The sequence below is a fragment of the Felis catus genome, chromosome B3 (genome assembly GCF_018350175.1).
Source record: "Felis catus isolate Fca126 chromosome B3, F.catus_Fca126_mat1.0, whole genome shotgun sequence".
NCBI lineage: Eukaryota > Metazoa > Chordata > Mammalia > Carnivora > Felidae > Felis > Felis catus.
The window spans coordinates 11,874,057-11,888,959 of record NC_058373.1 but is presented as its reverse complement, the minus strand read 5'-3'; the positions used below and the strand labels follow the sequence as shown (position 1 = coordinate 11,888,959).

At 39.2% G+C, this 14,903-nt stretch overlaps 1 protein-coding gene across 6 annotated transcripts in view; it reads right to left on the bottom strand.

The window, feature by feature from the left end:
* Positions 1 to 14,903, bottom strand: part of CHD2 (chromodomain helicase DNA binding protein 2) — a 122,673-nt gene that overhangs the window by 94,311 nt on the left and 13,459 nt on the right. For all 6 annotated transcript variants that reach the window (XM_011282738.4, XM_045058856.1, XM_019831922.3 and 3 more), the window contains 2 exons: positions 5,101 to 5,332; positions 1,232 to 1,318 (listed from right to left, as the gene is read on the bottom strand). In XM_011282738.4, coding sequence (XP_011281040.3) covers positions 1,232 to 1,318; positions 5,101 to 5,332 — 319 coding nt within the window. The remainder of the gene's footprint in view (positions 1 to 1,231; positions 1,319 to 5,100; positions 5,333 to 14,903) is intronic.

Below are 14,903 nucleotides of genomic sequence, written 5' to 3'. Positions count from 1 at the left end.
AACTCGGGCAAACCAGCTCAGAGGTCATTCAAAATAAAACACCATAAAGGCAATGTGGATGTTACAGTCAATTAGATTTTTAAAATATGCTTACCAAAACCCACCTCCAACTCACTAACCTCTGACTATTAACTTTCATCAGAAGAATGCTACATACTTAAGAATAGCAAAGTCCTTCTCTCTCTCTCTCAAAAATAAGCATTTAAAAAAAATTTTTTTTAAAGGGGGGAGGGGTAGTGCCTGGGTGGCTCAGCTGGTTAAGCAAAGTCCTCTTAAGAATACAGAAAGGGGGGGGGCGCCTGGGTGGCTCAGTCGGTTGAGCGGCCGACTTCAGCTCAGGTCATGATCTCTCGGTCTGTGAGTTCGAGCCCCGCGTCGGGCTCTGTGCTGACAGCTCGGAGCCTGGAGCCTGTTTCGGATTCTGTGTCTCCCTCTCTCTGACCCTTCCCCGTTCATGCTCTTTCTCTCTCAAAAATAAATAAACGTTAAAAAAATTAAAAAAAAAAAAAAAAAGAATACAGAAAGGGGACATCTCACTGAGGCACAAAAGAGCACCTCTTCAGAATGTGGTCTATACACCTACTACAGAGGTAAGAATTGACAAAAATACCACATGAACTGAGAAAGGTGAGAAAAGTCTATTCTATAGAAACAATAGAACCCAGTAATTACCAATTTTAAAAAACAACCTACTCAATCTCTCACAATTAGATCAGACTAAATGTGTGTGAATTATTTTATACTGCACACTAAAAACAGAAAGCAAATTTGAATTAGTTAAAACGCAGTATTTAAGCAAATTTTCCTTCCTTTCTCAGAAATAAATCTGAAACAACTTCCACTATTACATTTGTTTACCAAGCAATGACTCATTTTACAAAATGTAGATTTAGAAACTAGGTATTTTAAAAGGTAAACTTCTTACGATAATCAATTTCACTTGAAACTTGGAAACCTTAAAAATAAATAAATAAAAACAAAAATTTGAAGCCAATCTGTACAATACTCTACTAAGACATTCATTATGACACAATCTTCCTGGTAAGTTTCTTCCTTTAAAAGCCACCGGTGGTTTTCCTTGCCATATTAAGGTGAGAAAGCTCACATTAGAGTCACTTAACTCCAAGGCAACAAGTTCAGTCATGTCAATGGTAGCATATACCAGAGTCAAAAAGGATGAGGTAAGATAAGGAGTTTAAATGTATCCCCTTAAAACATGTCTTTTTCTTACCTCCTCCTTAATATTAAATCGTGATGGTTCTTGTCTGCTTCGGTTTGACCGCCTAACCCCATAAACATCAGGATATTCTTCCCACATCTGTAAAATTAATAGACCATGAGTGAATCCTTTTTGATTTACTATTTTCATTACTGGAACATGTATTTCAATTTAAGAAAATTCAAGTAACTAAATGTCTAAAGGGTGTTTTGTGTCAGTTTTGTTTATGAGACAATAAAGTACCATCTTTATTATTCTGAACACACTGAAGCTTAACAATGCCTCTTCTTGACTGAATGGCTCTTAAACTACATGGCACACTACATACTCGTCATGAAAATATAAACTTACAATTGAATAATACAGCAAGGCTCCTGCTAAAGACAAAATCTTTACTGATGATTTTAAGTCCCTAATTCTTTCCAGTATCAGCGATGTCCACACACTGACCCATCTGGGAAATCAGAAACCAAGCAGGGCTCCAGCCATCTATTTGTACATTTCCTCTACTGCCTCGGAATGTGTAACGTGCCAGATGTACGCAAATTAGGCATTTCCAACACTTAGCTAGAAGCTCTCAGATGAGAGCCACTGTCTCATCTGTACACTGATCCCTGTCTCTGTACCCTGTATTCTCCAGCAGTAATTACCCTTAACCTTTAGGACTTGATTTTTAGTTACAATCCTCGCTGGTAATAGAAATATATAAATGAAGTTGAAAGGAGAGATTAGTTGAAGAGAAATTTTTTTTCTCAATATATCAACATCATCTTATTTAAAAGATGCAAATCAACAAATCTATAGAAAAAATGTAAAAGACCCTTCCAACCTCTAACGATAACAGTCTAATCCCCCAATCTCACTCTCCTTCCCAAAGATAACTCACACCAAGCATTCCATGTGTTTTTCTAATGAAATCAGTCACACAGAGGCAAAATGAATTTGGATGGATTGTGGAACACTGAGATGAAGATGTTTAATAGGAGTTAAACATGTAGAAAAGATGCCTGACAGCCAAGATTAGAAATGTGGGCTTGTTGTCAAAACACAGGTGACAGCAAATGTCATGAAAATATTTAGAAAGTGAGGCCACAGGAGAAGCCACTGGCTGAGACTCGTGAAGTGTGTAGAAAGTGGACCCCAAAAAAGACAAAACTGATGAAAGACAATTCAAAAAGACAGAATGTCACTAAGGCAAGGGAGGATATAATCAACAGTGCCTTAAAAAACAAAGTGCCAAGTAGGCTGAATAAAACCAAAGCCTCCAAAGAAAACAAGCAAGATGTTCCAGGAAAAGGCACTTTAGAACAAGAATCCAACATAATCATGAAACCCAGTGTTCCCAGTTTATAAAGGTGACAAATCCGTAATGGCCTTAGAATAATCTCAGAGTCGGGAGGACAAAAGGTCCAACCAGGAGGAGTTAGGAATAACCAACTGGCAGGAAATCTGGGTGACAGAGGCAGCAGGACACTGAACAAATCTGGCAGAGAAAGGAAGGAGACAAAAAAGTTTACTCTAGCCCTGCTGACCCTGACCAACCCCAACTCTTACCCCTTTTTGGACTTCTGCTAAAGGTACAAAATTACTCAACACAGGTATTTAAGGAGCTTTTATTAACTGGGGTAGCTAAATCATTTAAGTGTCACTGTACCAGTTAGTTTTATCATTTTAAAATATTAGGCATTCAGGCTCAACTGCTGAGACTATATTACAGGAGATACTGTAATGCACATATACTAAAATCATCCTGAGCTCATCTTTGTCCTTTTGAAGGCTATGATATCTAATTCAAGTCTTCAATTAAAAAAAAAACAAAAAAACAAAAAAACAAAAAAACAAAAAACTGCGCCATATACAGAAAACAAAGAACCTTCCTCAGAAGTTCTCATTTTAGAATAGCATCATTAAAGTCACAATCTGATCAGGACGCCTGGGTGGCCTGGTCAGCTTAGGTCATGAGCTCATGGTTTGGAGGTGAGTCCTGCATCAGGGTCTGCACTGAGAGTACAGAGCCTGCTTGGGATTCTCTCTCTCTCTCCCTCTCCTGCTTGTTCTCTCTCTCAAAACTAAATAAGTAAACTGAAAAAAAAAGTCACGATCCAATCATTCTACCTAGTTAGTACATCCATCCACCTGTTAACCTTAACTTTTTGGAATTTATTGCCTTAACTTTGAAAGTGTATTTTAGGAGCACCTGGGTGACTCAGGTAAGTGTCCAACTCTTGATTTTGACTCAGCTCATGATCTCAAGATCCTGAAATGCAACCCAGCGTCAGGCTCTGCGCAGAACACAGAACCTGCTCAAGACCTTCCCCCCTCCCTCTACCCACTACCCAACTTGCACGTGCACACACACTCTCCCTCAAAAAGTTTTAAATTAAAATGTATTTTAATGTTTCTGTCTGAAACTTTACTTGTATTTTGAAATTCAGTCTTAGTAATAATTTCTCCTTTCTTAATTCCCTTTTATCTACTTATATAAGGTTAAAAAAAATTATATATGTATATATATATATATATATATATATATATATATATATATATATATATATATACACACATACATACACACGGTCTTATAGTTAACAGCTGAGAATCCCGGTCAACTAGATTTCAGTGAAGTTTTAAACACTATGTAAGTCACAGTTTCCATGGTTTCCTTTTATCTTTTCAAGTAAAGAATTCTTCACTACACAGAAGAAAGTTATATTCAGACGTTTTCTATCCATTATACTTTCTTCAAAAGTGTGTTGTGGTGTTCTGAAAAGAATACCCAGTCTAGATGTAGAGGAAACCAGGCTCAGACATTATCCTCTGAAGATTGCCAAGCAAAGCCTTCTGCTACAAGCCTGGAGAGTAAGTTTCTGAGTTTAGTGATACTCAGAGCAAAATCTCTCAGTGGTAATCTACATGCAGGGTGTTTTTGCATTTCCACTTGTCAAAGGTTCACTGACACACTGAGCAGGTAGACAAGGTACAATACTTGAGTGTCTAAGTCACTGGTGATGACTGAATTAGCAAGGACAGCTTTCATTTTCTTATCCCTAACGGCTTCAGATACTTCATCTGCTGAAGCATCTATCAAAGCTGTAGAACCTGCAGGTAATTTAAAAAGTTATTCGTACTACTAAAAAAATCTGAGTGCTCAGACGAAGATTTCTGTCTTAAGAGTAATAACTGATTTAGCATAAAACTTTCATTAGGACATCTTTTAAGTTTCTAAAAGAATATTCTTTTGCATTTTCAGTGATTCACACCTGTCTCAAAATGGAATTTTAAAAGATAAGCTGTGCTCTTATGACTAATTAGGCCAGTCATTAATTTTTCCCCAAAAGGAACGCATCCCAGTTCGTGCATCGAGAAGACACTATGCACTTCACTTTTTGCCTTTTTGCATTCTTTGCTACAAGACTCCTCCGTTAAGCAAACAAAATCTATATTGCCTAGATGCAAGTAACTTTTTTTCCTATGAGAAGTATTTTCCTTCCATCCTTCAGGGAAGAAAAATTGCCCTTATTCTTGAACTGTTATTACCCATAACTAAGCTCCACAACTACATTCCATAATCTGTCAGTGATTCACTCTGTAGTGTTCGGTACTATTACCTTTTTTAAATGTTAAAAACCGAAACTATAAAAATTTGTCTTTTTGCCCTGTAATTTGATGGTTCGTGTAATTATTTCCCTTATGGCCCTGTGTCTACTATATTCAAAGAGTAGAACAGAAAGCAATCTTTATATCCACAGACAGTATATTATTACAAAAGGTGGTGGTAGTTTTCATTATCCGAATACACTAATGAGTTTTCCATGTGAAATAAAGTTCTGCTTGCTGGTCCTAGCCAGCAGCACATTTTCACTGTATAGCAAAGTAGATACCTTCTTCACATCAGCTATCCGTTCCTTCTTAGAGGCTGGCTTCTCTTTGGCTTCTGGAAGGACTGGCTGGGATTTGGAACCCGCCGACTCACTTTCAGATTCCGACTGGCTCTCTGAAGATTCAGAACTGCTATTTGACTCACTGCCATGTCCACTTCCTGGATCGCTGCCCTGCTCACTCTCCGACTGGCTGCCTGAGTCTGAACCCGAAGCCTCTTCAGATGCTGAGTGACTTAATTAAAAAAAAAAAAAAAAGTACAAGATATAAGAACTGCCACATAAATCTGTTTTTTAAAAATTCCACATAAATCTTTTTTAAAAAGTGGTAAAATGACAGCAGAGAGTAATTCTAGTAATACAAAACCAAAATCTTCAAATTCACTTTTACATTCTTATATTGCCAATAATGTCATTATCGTTCCAAACATTCCTAGCAGCGACCATTTCCTGAGTGCTTAGATGATGCCATATACCACTTAATTTATATAGATTAGCTCTTTTACTAAACTCAAAAAGGGCATGTTATTTTCTCCTTCACTCAGATGAGGAAAAACTGAGAAATGAAACCTTAATGACAGGTAAGGAAAAACTAAAACCCAGAAATAATTAAGCAAGTATCCCAAGATGACACAAGCAGAATTTGAAACCAGGTCAATCTGTCAGGATCCACTAAGTCTTATTTGTTCAGTATCAGCCTTTCCGTCCTCAAGACAAATATTCCCCACACTCAAAGAAAAAATCAACACAGAACAAAACCAAACCAAAGCGAAGTTCCCCAAAGAGTAAGAATGCAATCTGGATGCAATTATCTAATCACTGGTTATCAACAATAGGTGCAAATTTGGGGAGTTGTATTGAAAACACACCCACTAACCCCAACCAGAGGTCCTGCCTGGGAATCTCCAGCAGTGAGTTCCAGAGCTGATAGCAGAAAAAAAATAAAAAGAGCACTCTGAGTCTGATGTGAAAGCATAAACCAATAAAGATTGCTATGGGCTACCACACATGCCACCCCTTCCTCATTCCAAACACCCCTCAGGAGGGAGGGACCTACGTAGGCAGATGACAGCAGAAGCTACAAAACACAAACACCAGAGGCTGTGGGAAGACTGAGTATCAATCCTGGAAGCCGAGTAGGCTACATATCCTGCCCATTTTCGAACAGTAAAAAAGCAATTCAGGGGCACACTGGTAGCAGTGAAGCCACTTTAAAGGGAAAGCCCTACAATGAGAAAGAATGAAATCTGGCCATTTGCAGCAACGTGGATGGAACTGGAGGGTATTACGCTAAGTGAAATAAGTCAGGTAGAGAAAGTCAGATATCATGTTTTCACTCATATGTAGATCTTGAGAAACTTAACAGAAGACCATGGGGGAAGGGAAGGGGGAAAAAATAGTTACAGAGAGGGAGGGAGGGAGGCAAACCATAAGAGACTCTTAAATGCAGAGAAAAAACTGAGGGTTGATGGGGGGTGGGGAAGAGGGAAAAATGGGTGATGGGCATTGAGGAGGGCACCTGATGGGATGAGCACTGGGTGTTGTATACAAGCGATGAACCATGGGAATCTACCCCCAAAACCAAGAGCACACTGTAAACACTGCATGTTATCCAATTTGACAATAAATTATATTTTAAAAAATAAAAATAAATAAATAAAGGAAAAGCCCTCAACTGGATGGACTCCAGAAAAAGGTGGCCAGTTCAACTCTTCTGCTTAGAGCTAAAGCATAGGAGGGGAGGCTAGCAGCAACCCAGAAGCGAGAGTAACCGTAACTTAACCCAAAGGGCCTTGAGTTCAGCAACCAGGAGATAAAGGGCACGTGGCATGAAGCCCAAAAGGTTAAAGAAGGGAGGCTTCGTACTTACACCCACTATATCTTCCCAACTAGAAATTAGGGCCTATCAATTGACAAACGTGTCCACACAATGACCAGGGAGGTACACTGGGAACTGGGATTGACCCTCCAAAATCCCACATGATCCACAGTAAGTGCATTACAGCAAAGGCGCCTTTGAGTTAAGATGAGGATGCAGTCAGTTGGGGGAGGGGGAGGGGGAGGTGTCCTATCCTAGCCTGGGGAGGGGAAAAGAAGGGAAAAACCATGTATTAATTACCTAATCATCTAATAGGTGCCTGGCCTTACTCTAAGTACTTTATATGTATTATTTTGCTTATTTCCCAGAACACCCTATTGGGAATTTTTATCCCCACATGAGGGATGAGAAAACTGAGATGGGCAAGGATCCCAACCCCCAAGTCTGGCTCTAATGTCCATATTCTATTTGACCACAAGGGTTCAAAACCTTAAGAGACTCAAAAAGTAAACCTTTTCCATGTTATACAATGTCCAAAACTAGTTAGGCATCCCTGTTAACAGGTGATTCACACTTCCAAGGCCTCATTATACTAACTCCTTGGCCCTTTGAACAGTAAAGGCGGACTGATCCAGCTGACTAAAGCATCTGAAGTCACTTATCCTCCACCTGTGACCAAGCATAAGGCAGTCCACCAAGCAAAGAAAACAAAGAGGAAGGCTGGACAGTATAGTTAAAAAGTGCAGGCTGCAGCATCCACAGCTCGGGTCTCAGTCCTCGAGCCTATCTCAGCCTATGCCACTTTTTAACCTGTGCCATCCTCTGTAAGGTCATGAGGCAGCTATGACAAATGGCACCTATGACAGCAGCACTCTATAAATGTCGGGGCCTTATCCAAACATTAGACTTTTCAGAATTTCACAATTTCACATTTCCCTTCTAACACAAAGTTCTTCCCAGCTAGTGCTCATTATTAGTGAGCCAGAACCATACAATCCATGGCAGTAGCTGGAAACGTTATTACTTTTGCCTCCACCATCTGCTCACAGTTTTAAAGGTCCAGAGGCAGCTCCAGAATTTCCTTACAAGGAGTTTATAAAGAAATCACTTTTCACTTAGAAGGGGAATTAGGAACATACCTGGAGGTTGCACTTACACAGCCAAAGCCCCGAGTGCTTAGAGAGGCCTGGAGGGTGAGGAGTCAGCTGGCCACCTCCCCTCACCCACCCTAGGCCTGATGCTGGTACCATCGCGTCTCAGCATGCCGGATGAAACCTGGCCTCCACCTGTCAAGTTCTCAGGACTCAATGCCTAACCATTCCTCCCCCTCCCCCCTCACCCCCACTGCCCCAACCTTACTGAACCACTGAGTACAGAATGAGTCCTAGGATTGCTCACCTCCAATCTCTGCTTGTGACAAACACCACTCCAATTCTTCAAGCCTCAGCTATTACCTTCTCTAGGAAAACATCCTTTGTGCCCTCGCCATTCCTAAACTCAGCACCTTTTAAGTCTTCCATGATACTCTGCTACAGCAACTGTGCCAGAGCAGTTACTCCCATGGGCCACTCAAAGAGGCAGCCTCATTTCAGTCTGCGTGTCAACCACTGGCTCTCGTTACTTTTATTTTTTTTAATGTTTATTTATTTCTGAGACAGAGAGAGACAGAGCATGAGAGGGGGAGGGGCAGAGACAGAGGGAGACCCAGAATCGGAAGCAGGCTCCAGGCTCTGAGCTGTCAGCACAGAGCCCGACGCGGGGCTCGAACTCACAAACCGTGAGATCATGACCTGAGCCGAAGTCGGTCATTCAACCAACTGAGCCACCCAGGCACCCCGGCTCTCGTTACTTTTAGCAATGACACATCCCAGCCTAGGGGATAGACTCCAAAGCCCCAGTTGTTAACATCCGTGCCTCTTTGCCTCCCCATGTGTCCCATCCTATGCAAGTAATTTGGTCACTTGTTGACCTCCCTAACAGATGTGAGAGCTAAACTGTCTTCTTTGACGTTTGCTGTGCCTAGTATGCATGCTAGAGAACAGAATGGAAAGGCGGACTTACTGACTTTGCTAGAATATGCAACCGTTTTTGAAACACTTTTGAAATTAATGGTTTTTTTAATTACTGTAATGCATATTATCTCCAGACAAGGGATTAAGGCTGAAATCTCATTTTGGCAATCACCACCAACTAAAATTGTCACAAGACCTTAGTATGATCCATATAGTGCCATGAAACACAAAACATTCCAACAACAACCAGACAGAAAATATTCAACTCCCAATTTAAAGACACAGGAAGTCACAAATAGCAGCATTCATCTGCTGAAGATAACTAGAATAGTCCAATGCTAATAGTCCAGTTAGCATTTTGTGCTGAAAAGCAAGAATCACTGCAGATGTGATGGAAATGTCCCAAACCAACACCCACAACGAGGTATGTGTACATGTACACTACATCACTCCCTTTAAATTGCCCCAGTTAATATGAAAACTCTACTTTTATTTAATCTGTCCCCAATTAGTGGGACATTTAGACTATTTTTGAATTGTTCTCTTAACCAACAAGCCACAGATATCCTTGATATACTTCCATATTTCTATATTTCTGAGTAGAATATTTAGATTTCCAAAATGTTCACCGTAACTAATAAAATATACCTATCCTTGTATATGCCTTCTGCAGCTGTAGATTTGTGTTTGTGGAGGGAAGCAACCTCTAGAAATGTAACAGTGCACACAATACCTTTTAAGGGGAAAAAAAAAAAAACATCACCTATGTTGTTAAGAGTAGTTTACTCATGGAGGCGCCTGGGTGGCTCAGCCGGTTAAGCATCCAACTTCGGCTCAGGTCATGATCTCACGGTACGTGAGTTCGAGCCCCGAGTCGGGCTCTGTGCTGACAGTGCAGAGCCTGGGGCCTGTTTCAGATTCTGTGTCTCCCTCTCTCTCTCTCTGACCCTCCCCCACTCATGCTCTGTCTCTGTCTCAAAAATAAATAAACGTTAAAAAAAAAATTTAAAGAGCAGTTTACTCTGTTGGATGAGTTATTTCAAGTATATTAATGGAAACCATCAACTACTTGTGTAATTTCAACAACAACAAAAAAAATCAAGTAAGCATGAAAACCAAACCTCCAAAGAAACAAACACCAAATTCACAATTGCACTTACCTCTGGGGGCTGAGGGAGACAGATGTGATCACAGAATAATATTGGTGATGTTACATGACTGAAGCTGAGTGGTGAGTTCATAGTTGCTCATTATATAAGTATCAATCTTTTTTAACACTTAAATGGCTCATAATATATCCAGACAAAAGAATCAAATGCAAGGCAAGAGATACTAGTACCCCAATCCTACACAAAATGAGCTATAGATTTGAAAGGAAGACTAAGTGTTTTTTAAATTTTTTTTGAAAGTCATATTTAGCAGACTTAAAATAACATTTAGGGAAAAGAGGTGTTTTAAAAAAAAAAAGGCTAACATCATATTCAATGGTGAAAAGGCAGAAAGCTTTTCCTAGAAGATCAGGCACAAGTCAAGTGTGCCCACTCTCACTGCTCCTCCTCAACACAGTACTTTAAGTCCTACCTAGAGCAATCAGGCAACAAAAGGAAATATAAGGCAACTGAAAAAGAAGTGAAATTGCTTCTATTTGCAGATGGCATGATTTTACATGGAGAAAATCCTAAAGACTCAACCAAAAGGTTGTTGGGTCTAATCAATGAATCCATTAAAGTTGCAGGATACAAAATTAACCTACAAAAATAGGTCCTATTTTTATACACTAAAAATGAATTTTCTGAAAAAAGAAAATCGATCCCACTTACAATAGCATCACCAACAATAAAATACTTAGGAACACATTTATTTTTTTTTTTTAATTTTTTTTTTCAACGTTTATTTATTTTTGGGACAGAGAGAGACAGAGCATGAACAGGGGAGGGGCAGAGAGAGAGGGAGACACAGAATCGGAAACAGGCTCCAGGCTCTGAGCCATCAGCCCAGAGCCTAACGCAGGGCTCGAACTCACAGACCGCGAGATCGTGACCTGGCTGAAGTCGGACGCTTAACCGACTGCGCCACCCAGGCGCCCCTGGAACACATTTAACTGTGGAGGTGAAAGATCTCTATTCTGAAAACTGCAAGACATTAATGAAAAGAATAAAAGACTACAAAAATGGTGGGCACCTGGCTGGCTTAGTCAGTGGAGCATGTGACTCTTGATCTTGAGGTTATATATTCGAGCCCCACATTGGATGTAGAAATTACTTAAAAATAAAATCTTTAAAAAAAAAAAGGAAAAGTATTTGGTATTCATAACTTGGAAGAATACTGTTAAAATGTCAGTATTATCAAAAACCATCTATAGAGTCAATACAATCCCTGACAAGATTCCCATGGCATTTTTTACAGAAAGAGAAAAAGCAATCCTAAAATTTATATGAAACCACAAAAGACCCCAAAGAGCCAAAAATAAATACAAATTTTTTTAAAAATCTTGAGAAAGAAGAATAAAGTTGGAGGCATACGCTTCCTGATTTCAAATTATAAAGCTACAGGCATCAAAACAGGATACTGGCATTAAACAGACAAACAGACCAACGGAACAGAATGTGAGAGCCCAGAAATAAACCCAAGCATACACGATCAACTAATATTTGACAAGAAAGCCAAAAAAAAAAAAAAAAAGAAGGGAGAATAGACCCTCTCTTCAACAAATGGTACTGGGATAACTGGATATTCATATTTAAAAGAATCAAATTGGACCCATATGCTACACCACTCAACAAAAATTAATACAAAACATAAATTAAAACCATAAATTTAAGACCTAAAACCATGAAACTCCCAGAAGAAAACAGAAATAAAGCTCCTTGACAGTAGTGTTGGTAATAATTTTTTGGATATGACACCTAAAGCACAAACAACAAAATCAAAAATATACAAGTGACCGGGGGGCGCCTGGGTGATTCACAGTCTATTAAGCATCCAATTCTTGCTTTTGGCTCAGGTCATGATCCCAGGGTCATGAGATGGAGCCCCGCAATGCCTGAGATTCTCTCTCTCCCTCTCTCTCTCTGCCCCTCCCCTTTGTGTATGCGCTCACACGCACTCTCAAAATAAACATTTAAAACTAAATAAATTATCTTCTGCACAGCAAAAGAAACCATCAACAAAGTGAAAAGACAACCTACAGAATGGGAAAAAAATATTTGCAAATATTATATCTGATAAGGAGTTAATATCCAAAATATACAAAGAACTCCTATAATTCAATAGCAAAAAAAGAAATTATTTAATAAATTAAAAATGAGTAAAGGACCTCAACAGACATCTCTCCAAAGATATACAACAACCCAACAGGTACATGAAAAGGTGCTCAACATCACTACTCAGTAGGGAAATGCATGTAAGAGCCACAACGAGATGTCACCTCACACCAGTTCAAAATGGCCATCAACAAAAAGAGGTAACAAGTGTTGACGAGGACACAGAGAAAAGGGAATCCTTGTCCACTGCTGGTGAAATTGTAAATTGGTACAGTACCTATGGAAAACAGCACAGAGGATACTCAAAAAAATTAAAAATAGAACTACCATATGACCCAGTAATCCTACTTCTGGGAATATATCCAAAGGAAACCAAAACACTAACTCAAAAAGATATACCTGCACCTCCATGTTCATGACAGCATTTACAATAACCAAAACATGGGAACAATCTAAGAAAAAGAAATACCGTGTAGTCTCACACGTGGAATCTAAAGTAACTAAAAAGTAAATAAAATAACTTTTTAAAACTCATAGGGGGTGCCTGACTGGGTGGCTCAGTCGATTAAACACCTGACTTCGGCTCAGGTCACGATCTCATGGCTCACGGGTACCAGCCCCACTTCAGGCTCTCTGCTGTCAGCGCAGAGCCCGCTTTGGGTCCTCCGTCCCCTTCTCTCACTGCACTTCCCCACTCACGCTCTCTCTCAAAAATAAACAAACGTTAAAAAAAAAAATCTCATAGAAAAAAAGAGATTAGATTCATAGTTGCCTGGATGCACTGAGAGGAGGGAGAACTGGAGGAAGGTATTTCCAAAAAGGTGCAAATTTCTAGTTATGAGATAGGTAAGTAATAGGGACATGTGATATACCAGATGACTACAGCTAACACTGCTGTAGAATCTATCTGAAAGTTGTTGAGAGTAAATCCTACAAGTTCTCACTACAAGAAAAAAAATTTTTTTTTTTTACTATACCAGTATAAGAAGATGGGATGTTAGCCAAACCTACTGTGATAATCATTTTACAGTATATGTGAATTAAAACACCATGCTGTTTGCCTTAAACTTACAGTGATGTATACCAACTGTTTCTCAAAACTGGAAAGAAAAAAAAACATGATATTACCTTTACAAGAAAAAGAAGTCTTAATAAAGGTATAACTAAATTAATTTGCACACTTCTTTCCTAGGAGGATAAGCTCCTAAATGTTGAAAGAGAAAAGGAGTCTTTTTTCAAAAAAAAGAAAAGGAATATTTAAGAAACAAAAATTATAAACACTGACAGTCTAGTTATTCCCTCCAAAGGCAAGATTAAATATTACACAGACTTGCTATTAATGCCGAACTATAATACAAAATAATTGTCAATACTAAATTGTAGCTTATGATGCTGATGTACCAGGGTCAAACTGAGTTAGTAGGAGAGGAGACCTTTAATCAGGCTTTCACCTAAACAAATAAAGTAATAAAATGACCAGATTTTCAAAGGCATTAATAGGAATAAAGCAATTGAAAATGGAATATTCTGGGGGTGCCTGGGTGGCTCAATTGAGCATCCGACTGTTGACCTCGGCTCAGGTCATGATCCCAGGGTCACAGGGTCCAAACCCACATCAGTCTCCAGGCTGGGCATGAAGCCTGCTTAAGATTTTCTACCTCTCCCCCTCTGCCCCTTTCCCACTGGTGCTCTAAAATAAAAAAAAGGAGTACTCAAGAATCTACCACATATACAAAATCCTCATGAGAAGTAAGTGTATCTTAAAATTACTCCAAACCTAATTTGCAAACAAGTCTTGTAACTTTTCATGGAACAATCACGACACGGGAAAATCAGTGCAAAAATAATGAAAGGGACTCTCGTTAAAACTGTGATTTTAGATTCTAATGGGAAATAAATGTTTATGAAAAAAAGCTTAACACTTCTCACTCGTAGATAGAAGTTGATTTGGTAGCTCTTCAAAATCCTTTTTGAAGGTGGCAGAAATGTAGTATGAAGTATATTTCACAACTGGACTTTGAGAGCAAGCAGCACTGGAATAGCTCTTGTTCGTTTTAATTTATTACCGTTTCCCAGATGGCCACAAGAGGGCAGCACAGCAACATGTCAGTTAGAAAGCGTGTGGGTTCTCTGCCCGAGAGCTGCCATTTCAGGCTTTGGGTAGTCTTTACTTTCCTAAACACTTAACAAAATGGCTGAACTGCTTGGCAGAGGATGGTTTTTTTGTGTTGGTGATAGAAATATCTGGTAAAAACACAAAGCAATCTACACTGGAACTCCTTAAAACTTATTTCCAGACTACATTCTTTCAATGATACAATAGCTGATATTTATGGAGCACTTTCGCATCAGGCATGGGCAAAAATTGCCCTCTAAATCCCTACAGAAACCCTCTAAGACAAATGATCCTCATTTATAGAAAGTCTTAGCCCAAGTGTGTATACATATGTTATCCATCAGCCCCACAGTATGAATTATGGAATCTACACTCTTCAACTATAACTGGTATTGCTATCCCCACCATGCATACATACGTTCTTCAGTTAAACAGATCCTTAAACCACCCAAGGTTGATGCAGAATGATTCCCAGAATGATTCCTTCTCAGTCACTTCTATGTGTTTGAAGAGTACAAAAAGACAAAGATCATTAAACCATGAGTTTCTTATTGATAAAAAAATACTGGGTGTAGTTCCTTAAATAAATGGAACTG